General features: G+C 34.7%; 1 protein-coding gene across 1 annotated transcript in view; it reads right to left on the bottom strand.

The window, feature by feature from the left end:
- Positions 1 to 987: 987 nt before the first annotated feature.
- The window catches only part of LOC132379527 (protein FAM124B), a 49752-nt gene continuing 39591 nt past the window's right edge, over positions 988 to 11148 (bottom strand). Inside the window, exons 3-4 of the mRNA XM_059947514.1 lie at positions 9518 to 10260; positions 988 to 3690 (exon numbers count right to left, since the gene is read on the bottom strand). Of these exons, the coding sequence (XP_059803497.1) occupies positions 3037 to 3690; positions 9518 to 10260 (1397 nt within the window). The 3' untranslated portion in view covers positions 988 to 3036. The remainder of the gene's footprint in view (positions 3691 to 9517; positions 10261 to 11148) is intronic.

Genomic DNA, 11148 nt, shown 5'->3' with positions numbered 1-11148 from the left:
GGATATTACAGGAAGGCTTTTCACTCAGAGAGTGGTTGGTGCGTGGAATGCACTGCCTGAGTCAGTGGTGGAGGCAGATACACTAGTGAAGTTTAAGAGACTACTAGATGGGTATATGGAGGAACTTAAGGTGGGGGGTTATATGGGAGGCAGGATTTGAGGGTTGGCACAACATTGTGGACCGAAGGGGCTGTAATGTGCTGTACTATTCTATGTTCTAACATAAATTTTAGTAGCAGCAACAATTTTAAATTCCTTTCCCGATGTTTCATGTAAAAAATATTTCTGACAGTAAGATCACCAAGATGTTATGTGGAATGATCTCATAATTTTAATTCTCATAAGACCTGATAGTGCGAACAAACTTGTATCTCAATAGATTACAGAGTAATGTAATAAGTTGGAACTTGCTATGTTGGCACCAGAATTGTGGCAACACTTGACTGTCACATGCCCAATGCAAGCGACAAATTTCACTCTATCTTTTAATGTTTCAATGTACATGTGACAAATAAAGCTAATATTTATATTTCTAAATTACTGGGAAGTTACTGCTTTTACAAAGATTATTTCTACGTTTGTATATTGTGTGGTTGCATGTTGATGTATGCTTGCTTTCAGACTACCAAGTCCTTGGTACGGAGCAGGATAATAACACGAGGTCATCAGCCTAGTTACTAGTATAATAGCTCACCATGTAAAAACAGCACTTAACACATGTCCCGATGCAGGGTCTCATCCTAAAACTTCAATAATTCCTCCTTCTCACCCCCAAAATCACTGACACTGCTTGACCCACTAATTCTCTCGTTCATATTATTTTGCATAGAATCCAGCATCAAGTTTTTCTTATGTACAAATCTGATCTACTCTGAAGAATACCTGTAAATGAAAAACTTTCTTAGCCTACTCTGTCTTGTACTAAATTTGCTTTTCAATTATTATAGAAATGTAAATACTTAACATTATGCATTTTTAAATTCTGAGACTACTTCACACAAATGAACTAAATTAAAATATGATAATCAGCTAAAATTAGAAAAGTTTTTAATTGAACCTTATCACAACCACACAACATATGTACTGGAATTAATGCACTCGTTGTTCCAACAATTGCATACAAATATTAAAAAGCAATTGCATTTTATTGAACACAATATATATATAATTTTTTCAAAACTGGGACAATGATAAACATGTAACTTTTTGATGGGCGTATGAATTTTCAACAAGAATTAGCAATGAACATGATTTTATCATAACATCTAGAACCCATCAAGTCTTTTCTTCTTACCAATACTGAATGATTCTTTGTAATTTGTTTGAAACGTGTGAATACATTTGGCAAAGTTTCATGAACTGCCCATCTCCTACGTGACAGAGATAGGCCTTTTTCAACTGCTGCACTCCTGCAGCTAATGACTGCACTGCAGTTCTCAATGGCTGATGCTACTGACCTAATGATGAATAAATGCTAATACAGATACTCAGGAGACATAAGGTGGAGAGGCACTTGGATTTAAAAGTGTACATTTCTTTCTCAGCAATGGTGGTTTGAATAGAAATGGGGAAAAGTGCATTTAAAATGACAATGTACTGTAATGGTGTTTTGTTTGGCCCTACAGCTATTGGAACTGAATACTTACTGGTGATTATTCCCAAGATAGTGAAATACAGTACTCAAAGCAATTCAGTTTAACCACCATTCTGACCACTGTGCCACAGACAATGACAAGATTTGACATTGAGGTGATAGGCTTCTTATACAGACTACCTTTCCTCATCTTGTGATTACAATTTTTTATGAATGGATTTTCAAAATGATTTATTATATTGTAAATTACAGTACCTCCTGTTACAAAAAATATTTATCAAAGCCAGATTTAAAATTTAAATGGCACTGCTTCCTTCAAAGAGGAAAAGTGGTTTAGGTGGTTTGGAGGGGGGAACAGGGGCGTTACTAATTAAAAGAAAAAAGAAACCCTGTAGATTTTGTCATCTATAATGGTGATGAGTGTTTTCTAAATTGATAAACTTTTAGTTTTTTGCAAAATCATCAAGTTTAATATCTTTTAAAAATGCAGCATTCTCTTAAAAATTACTAAACTGGTAGAAAAAAATTTTCAGATCTTACATCAAATTCTCTGTTTATTTAAATTGTAAGTGCTTATGGCACAGGAAGTGATGACTTGATGAAGTTTCTGAGCAGAGATGAAAATCAAAAAAAACCACAAATGCTGGAAATTTAAAACAAAAACAGAAAATTCTGGATACACTCAGCAGGTCAGGCCACATCTGTGGGAAGAGGAACAGTTCACTTTCAGGTCAGAGGCTTGATCAGATCCTGACGAGAAATATTGACACCATTTCTCTCTACACAGATTTGGCTTGACCTGCTAAATATTTCCAACAAATTGTTTTAGTATTGAGCAGAGATGAACTGAATTAATAACATTCATCAAACGAAATAACAAAATGCGTGACAGATATATTGACATTCATGTTGTGTTCAACACATTAAATACTCCATAGAACGGATCTTCCAATACCAGACACTAAAAACAACAGAAAAGCAATCTGAACAGGCAGCAAGTTATTCTTTTTAAATCTTTTTAAAGACATCATTATGAAGGCCCTATAGTATGTACATCAGTTTCAAAAAAAAGCAAAATGAGACTTTGCTGAAGTGCTTATTGTATGTAGCACATTAGAGCTACATATTATGTGCAGTTTCTGCAACTCCATGCTAACATTAGAATTAAATTATTCATTTAACAATAATAATGAGATTTTCTTCAAATTACATCAGACCACTGTATTTGTTCTATTTTTACAGGATAAATCCACAGAGTGCAAGTGAAACGTTAACAGAATTAATAAAAACACGAGTCAGATGAATATTTGCTTTAAAAGGTGACAAAACAATTGTAATTTATTGTTCCGCACTTAACCTCTTGCAAGTATTTGTGCATTATTACAAAGTGAAGCTTCACCATACAGATTAAAGTGAAATTTAATAAGATAACATTTGTCAGTCTAAATAAAAAACTCCTCTTCTGTGCTGTCACAAAACTGCTGGGGTGCTTCTGGTGATTTCTGACCAAGTGGTGCCAGCTTTTCTTCTTCATCTGAAGTTTGCCACTTTTTGCTTAAAATACTGCTAGTCTCAGAAGAAATATCTTTTGGTTTTAGTGCATGATTTTTCATACTTGAGTTACAGCTGGGACTAGCACCAGCAAATGGATTTGACTTTGTAACAATGATCCCAGTGTCAACATCTGTTTCTGCATTTTGTACTCCAGTGGTAGTTTCATGATCAAGATTTCGGACCCTTATAGGCGTGTTAAAATGGAATGACTGATCACTGCGAGATGTTGTCGCTGGACTGCTCCGTTGTGATGAGTAGCAGGAGCTGCTTTTTGGGGTGCTGCATAAACTCTCTGTTGTGTTGCTTTCATTTCTGTCCAATATTCCATGCAAATTACTTCTTTGTTTGCCTTTCACATCTTTCCTTTCCTCTGCAGAAAACATTTTGATCCTGTCATGAGGCATTTGATTGTAGGGTAACGTATCAAAATGCGAATTTTGATTGCAAGACATTGAACTACTTGAATGATTGCTAAAACCACTGTTAAGACACATTTGACCAGCAGAGCTGTTTATGTCCAAATGTTGAATGCTCCCTCTGACCTGTTTGCAGAAAAATAAACACATTAGCACAAGGATTCCTGAAAAGATACATGATATTGGTTTGCAGCAAAAATGCAAAATTTGTCAAGTTTATTCACAATGAGCGTTTAGTGGCTCTGAGCCTGTCCTAGCTGGAGTTTAGATTAAAGGGGGCTTTTATTGAAATAAACAGAATATTGCAAGACCTAGAAAGAGTGGATGTGGAGAGCATTTTCCAAATAATGGGGAAGTGTAAGACCAAAGGGCACAGACTCAGAATAGGATGTTCCATTAGAACAGAGCTGTGGAGGAATTTCTTTAGCCAGAGAGTGGTGAATATATGGAATTCGTTATCAGAGATAGCCATGGAGCCAAGAAATCAGGTACATTTAAAGCAGAAGTTCATGATTAGCAAGTATGTTGAAGGTTATGAAAAGACGACAGGATAATTTGGTTGAGAAGGTTAATAAATTAGCCATGATGGAATGGTGGATGGACCAGGCATGGTCTTGTGGAGTCTGTTTAATACAGAGATCTGTTAAATAAAGCACCATGAAAATCCACACATTTACTAAATTTAATTTGCTTACCAGAAAAGTGGATTTCTGAGAAGCTGCTAAATAAGAAGATAGAGCAATTTAAAGTAATATTTATATTCTACAAAGCTGGCTAGCTTAATCAGCTATCTACTGAAGGAATACACTTTATAGATACCTACATTTCATTTGACAGGCTGCAGTATTCTGAAAAATCTTCAATTAACTTGTTGGAAAAATTACTAGATGCTTCCATTTAACCGCTCATTCACAAAGAAATGAACTCTGGCAACAAACTTCTGTGTATTGCACTTATACTGACTGAATTAGATCCTAGCCCCGCACAAATACATCTTCAATTATAATTAAAATTCTACTCAACCTGCACTAACCACTGTGATACCATGACTGAAAAAGGTAAGCAAAAAGTATTAAAAGCATTCTCAGATTAAAAGTTCGATCTTGGCATGGTAGTACTATTACTAGACCAATATGAAACCCCTTTCACCATTGAAAATGATAGAACAAATGAATAACTCCAACTGTAAATTCCACTGAGAACACTGGGCATATTTCTGGTGCATATGACATTATTGAAAGGACAAAAAAATCTAGGCCATCCTATTACTGATAACAAAGTTATCATGAAAGACAGAAAAGACTGAGTTCTAATCTCTAGAAAACATAGGGCCATTGGATTACCTTACAAAACTAGAAGTTTAAATAGACAAAGACCCAGATCAGAAGTTAGAAAAAATTACCAATTAATACATCTAATATTCAATAAATCTATTATTCCACAAATCCAATAGAAATTCATGACAGATCTCTTTACCCAAGAGATAAAATGTGGTCTATTTTCAGCCTTGAACATAAATCCACGTAGGTGGAACTTGCATCAGCACCGGGAGAGGGTGGTAGGGAAAGGCAGGCACGTAGAAGAACAGGCAGAGTACTCAAGGGATGAGCTAGATTAGGTGGAAGGCGGTTTATGCACAGCGTGAATCAAGTCATTTGACCAGTTCAACCAAACGGTCTGTTCCTGTACTGTACTTTTAAAATATGGACCTTCTTTCTTTTTATGGACCCTGATTTTTGTCCAAAGTCCAGAAATGTGAACATGATGTTATAGTTCTCTCGGATCAAGCACCTTTAAGTTTAGCCTTTGAATTGAATGATGTCACTATTGCAAATTTGCCTTGGCGTTTTCCAGAAAATTTATTACAAAATCCGAACTTTGTCAAATTTATTGAGACTCAGATAAAAGATTTTTTTCTTTTTAATAATACGGGAGATGTGTCGAAATTGTTTACATGGGATACACTTAAAGCAAACTTGCGCGGTCAGATAATCTCCTATTCAGCTAAGTTTTAAAAACAGACAAAAACAGAGTTAGATAAGATTTTCAAACAAATTAAAGACTTGGATCATATTTAGGCAATCTCTCCAAACATTGATTTATTTAAACAAAGAGTTGAACTCCAATCACAATATAATTTTTTTATTAACTTATCCTATTGAAAGAAATTTGTTTAAATTGAAAAGTCAATCTTATGTGTTTGGAGATAAAAATAAGAAGCTATTAGCATCTCAATTAAAAGCAGCTAGAGCTAAAAGACAAATTTTAAAAATGCATAAGGGAGATGGTAATTTAGCATGTAATTATGTAGATATTAATAAAATTTTACAAGACTTTTATATTGAACTTTATATATGTCAGTTTCCAGTTGATTCTTCTAAAATGAATGCCTATTTACAAAAGATCGATTTTCCTCAAATTTCTGTTGAAGATCAACAAACTCTTGATGCTCCTATTACTGAAGGCGAAATTCAGAAAGTTATTTTTGACATTTCACATTTTATGAAGCTTCTATTTCTTTAATTCTTAAGAAAGATGAAGATTCTACTGACTGTGCTTCATATAGACCTATTTCATTATTAAATGTGGATGCTAAGATTCCCTCAAAAATAATGGCTGATCAGCTGGAGAATTTTCTAGCTAAAGTTATCTCTCAAGATCAAACAGGTTTTGTAAAGGGCCATTATTCCTTCTCTACTGTTCGGAGACTTAAATGTTATATATTCATCCTTTTCTAAGGCTCCCCAATGTGTTGTCTCTGTTGATGCTGAAAAGGCATTTGACAGAGTTGAATAGAAATACTTATTTAATTTTTTAGAGAAATTCGGCTTTGGTATTAAATTTAATAAATAGATTAGAATGATATATAACAGCCCTATTGTTAGTATTATTACTAATGATTGCAGATCTCCTTTTTCTCGGCTTTCACGGGCTACGAGACAAGGATGTCCATTAAGTCCTTTGCTATTTTTTTGGTGCTGGAACCCTTGGCTATTGCACTTCGTGAAGCTAAATATATTCATGGAATTTTCATAAATGGACTGTTCATAAAATCTCTCTTTATGCTGACAATTTCTTAGTTTATATTTCGAATCCTGAAGAATCCATTCCTAGTTTATTGAAAATATTAAACGATTTTGGGAAGTTTTCGGGATATAAACTAAACTTTCATAAAAGTGAATTATTTCCCCTAAATGATTCTGCTTCTATATATGATGACATTCCTTTTAGAGTTACAGACTCATTTAAATATTATTATTATATTATTATCACTAAAATTATTATCATCATCATCATTATTATTATCACTAAAAATAATAAAGACCTTTATAAAGCTAATTTGGTTCCCTTAGTGGATTTTATGAAGCAATTATTTTGTAGATGGAATCCACTTAGACTAGTCGGCTGAATTCATGCAGTTAAAATGATGATACTACCAAAATTTTTATATGTATTTTTTAACTAAGAATTTTTTCGATCAGGTTGACTCTATTATTTCATCTATTGTTTGGAATAATATAAGACCAAGAATTGGTAAATATCATTAACAAAAATTAAAAAAAAGATGGAGGTCTTGCTTTGCCTAATTTAAAAATGTATTATTGGGTTATTAACATACATTTTATGTGTTTTTGGTTATATTGGGCTCATAGAGATGAAAGACCACCTTGGGCTGATTTGGAATTGAATGCTGTGAAACAGTTTCACATAATCTCATTGTTAGGAACTTCTCTACCTGTACAAATGGCCAAAATTACTAATTTAAATTTATATTCTGTGATTTAGCAGACATTACGAATTTGGTTCCAGTTTCGTAATTTTGTTAATCTTAAAAAATTTAAACTTTTTAGTTTCATTTATCAAAATTATTTATTTAAACCTTCATTAAGTGATCCTATCTTTCTTCTTTGGAGGAATAAAGGGGTTTATTCCTTCACGGATCTGTTCCAAGATGGCCAACTGATGTCTTTTGAGAAATTAGTAACTAAATACTCTCTTTCATATTCACATTTCCTGCAGTATCTTCAGGTCAGACACTTCTTACAAAAATACTTAAGTAATTTTCCATATATTCAAGATTCTGACCTGTTAGATATTATTTTTTAAATTAATCCTTTAGTGAAGGGTTTTATTGGGAAAATTTATAATTTATTGTTACAACAGCACAATTACCCTTCACAAGATTAAGCAAGATTGGGAGAGAGAGCTTAACATGACCCTGATAACAGAAGTTTGGTTGCGGATTTTGAATTGGTTAACTCTTCTTCGATTTGTGCCAATCACTCTTTAATTTAATTCAAAATTGTACACCATTACTATTTGACAAAGGAGAGACTGTCTAAAATGTTTCCTAATGTTGATAGTCATTTGTAAAACCGAGACAGCCACATTGACACGTTTTGGTCGTGTTCCGTATTGAAACATTTTTGGAAGTCTGCTTCCTCTACAATTTCTAAAGTTTTAAAAATTAATTTACAACCTAATAAATTGACAGTTTTATTTGGTATAATCCCTCAATATATTCATGGTATTTCTCCATCAGACCAACATGTAATTGGCCAGAAGGGCTATTTTGTTGAAATGGAAAGATGCTTCTGCTCCTACTTTGATACAATGGTTTTCTCAGGTGATGTTATGTCTTAGTTCGGAGAAAATCAGAAGACAAACTTTTGATCCTCGATTTGATTTTGAGAAAAGGTGGGGTTCATTTGCCCGCTGCTATCATCTGATTTGAGTTAATTAATATGGTTTCCTTCCGATTTTTCTTTAAGTGGATTTGAGTAGGCAGATTGATGTTTTTTTTTAAAATGGAAGCGTGTGATGTATAGCTCCAGGGTTGTACTCCCAATGGGTTTTTTTGGGGGTTTTATCCCAGTTAGGAGGTTTTTTTTAGTTAGTAGGGGTTCTTTTTTTTTCCTTCTCTTTCTTTCAAAAAAAATTAACACTATTTTTTAAATTATTATTGATGTATTGCTTATTTGGTAATTTAATTCCTTATTGCACATAATGACATATTGACTTAATGCATTTTTCGTCAATCTTCAATAATAATTAATAAAAAAGATTTTAAAATGAAAATGACCTTATGTTGCCCTTTACAATTACAGACTCCATATGATTCTGCAATGTAGAATGCACCAGATCAATGGGCACCTCAACCATTGTGATTTTCCATGTATTGAACTGAGAATCTCAATAATGGAGATAAAGGCATTGAGTGGATTCACCTTGCCAACTTCAGACCCTGCGCTGTCCCAAACTGACACAAGGTAGACACCTCCTGACTTAGGATGATGTAAGTGACCCAAAAGTGAATATCATTGATCTCAATTCAAATAGTATATTACATTTTCCATGAATAATCTTTTACCAAACAAAATCCAATTTTTTTGTTAGCATCTAAGTGATCTAATAATAAATTGGGAAATGAAATGTGATACCAATGCTTTTTGAGCTGAAACCAGCAAAGAAAATGACAAACATAGTCCTGATGAATGGTCGCAGCATGAAATGTCAACTGTTTATTCTTTTCCATAGATGCTGCCTGGCCAGCTGAGTTTCTCCAGTATTTTGTGTGCATTGCTTGAAAATAACAATTTTTACAATAAACTTTCCATTTGAAACATTTATTTTGTTTTTCCTCCCTCCAGATGCTGCCTGACCTGTTCAATGTTTCAAGCATTAGCTGCCAGTAGATCGAATATCTTTTGAAAAAAATAACAGTGGGTTAAATGCAAGGAAATTGTTATGGTCTAAAGATGCTCATCATCATTGTTTCCAGTTTAAAAATGCCACTGGGGTACAAGGCATGAATGTTGATTAATTATCCCTGCTCAGTCATCTACAAGGATCAGAAACTTCATTTCAATTACCCGATGCGAGTGTAATTACAGTATTGTTCTTTATTCCATTGACAGAAGCTCTCTACAGTTATTCAATACACAATACTTACTTGGAAAAGGATCTTGTTTCGATCGTAGTCTTCAGTTTGCCACCTGGTGTTGCTGATAGGGATGCATGGATTTGGAAGAAGTGGCACCAACTCTCCTATTGCATGCACTCTGAACTGAAGCACTGCAGATTCTTTGAGATCAACAGGAGTTCCAAGTGGCAATTGTTTTAACGAGAGCTGGATACAGAAATTGTGGCTGGAGTATATGGTGAAACAGCAGAAATCAGTTTTTTGCACAGCAGCTTTTTTGTGCAAAATTAATTCATAAAGTTTGACTGCATCCTCAAAGTTCTCATAGCTACAGCTCACAGTGATTCGCAAGATTTCATTTCCATAATGTACTTGCCTTACAGCCCAGATTGGCATGTTAGCATCCAACGAGTAGAAATCCTGACAACAAATCATATAAGGAAGAATTTTGCCACCAACACTCTCGCTATGATGATACTGCCATGGTGGGTCCTGGAAAAAGTCATGAACTTGCAAAATTCGTTCTTCACCAAAGTCTTCATGTAGGAAGAGGATAACAGAGAGAGAAGGATAGCCAGAATTTTTTCTGTGCTGTGACTTGCAACGTATCATTGGACTTGCCCGCTCTGAAACGTGAAACAACTGGATATCTGGGCTAATCCAATGCAACAGACAGTCTAGGGTTTGCTGTAATCCTCGAGATTCACCAGGGTTTGCAAGAAGATGTACAGTCACCTGGAAAGGGTCCTGACCCTCTTCTTGCACCAGTTCACCTTAAAAATGGAAGAAATACCATTAACAAAAGCCAAATGCCGCATTGGTTATGCATGTCAAAAAGGTAAGATACCAAGAATATCATTTCACAGAGAAACAGAAGTTAGTATCTTTAAAACATGCTCACTTATACCTCTTTTAATTAATTATTTTACATTAGGACTGCATGAAAGAACATGACTGCCAGTGACAGACTTTGTAAAGTTGGATAGAATTAAATTGACTTCACAAGATTACAGATAAAGGAGATTTAGAAATTTAACCCCTCCTCCTAACTAAAATTATGGTCTTGGCAATGACACGGTGCTAGCCTGAAGGAGGCTTCTGAAATCTGTTTGGACTTCTGCCAAGAACTCAACATTAAAGTGAAGTGCCATAGACTTATCATTAAGGAGATAAATAGCAATTCCTGTTGTATTACAAAAACATTAAGATACAACCTCACTGAAGTGCAGCATTAGTCCAAGACAGCATTCTTCACCTTAAGTCTTGTGAGCCTGTGACTGTTCCTATCAGTCCCAAGTGGCCAGGGACCAGGGCAAGATTATAGACAGGAATGTGGACAAATATACAGATGAAGTGAGGTGCTCAAGTGTGTCAGCATAGCACGAGTGTGATCAGATGTTCAGACAAAGTGCAGACATTAAGGGCACCAGATACATAAACAGAGCACGAAAGGGTATGAGGGTAGGTGTGTGGTCACCAATCGGAGCTGACATTAGGTAGCCAGGAACAATGGAAGATGCAGGGACACAGCATAGCTAGCAATGTGGGCTGAGAATGGGTGCAGATGTGTGGATGGGAGTGAAGAGCAGATCAAAGTTCAAAGTAAATTTATTATCAAAGCACATGTATGTCACCATACACTACCCAAAGAGTCATTTTGT

The sequence above is a fragment of the Hypanus sabinus genome, chromosome 2 (genome assembly GCF_030144855.1).
Source record: "Hypanus sabinus isolate sHypSab1 chromosome 2, sHypSab1.hap1, whole genome shotgun sequence".
Lineage (NCBI taxonomy): Eukaryota > Metazoa > Chordata > Chondrichthyes > Myliobatiformes > Dasyatidae > Hypanus > Hypanus sabinus.
This window is presented reverse-complemented; position numbering and strand designations above follow the sequence as displayed.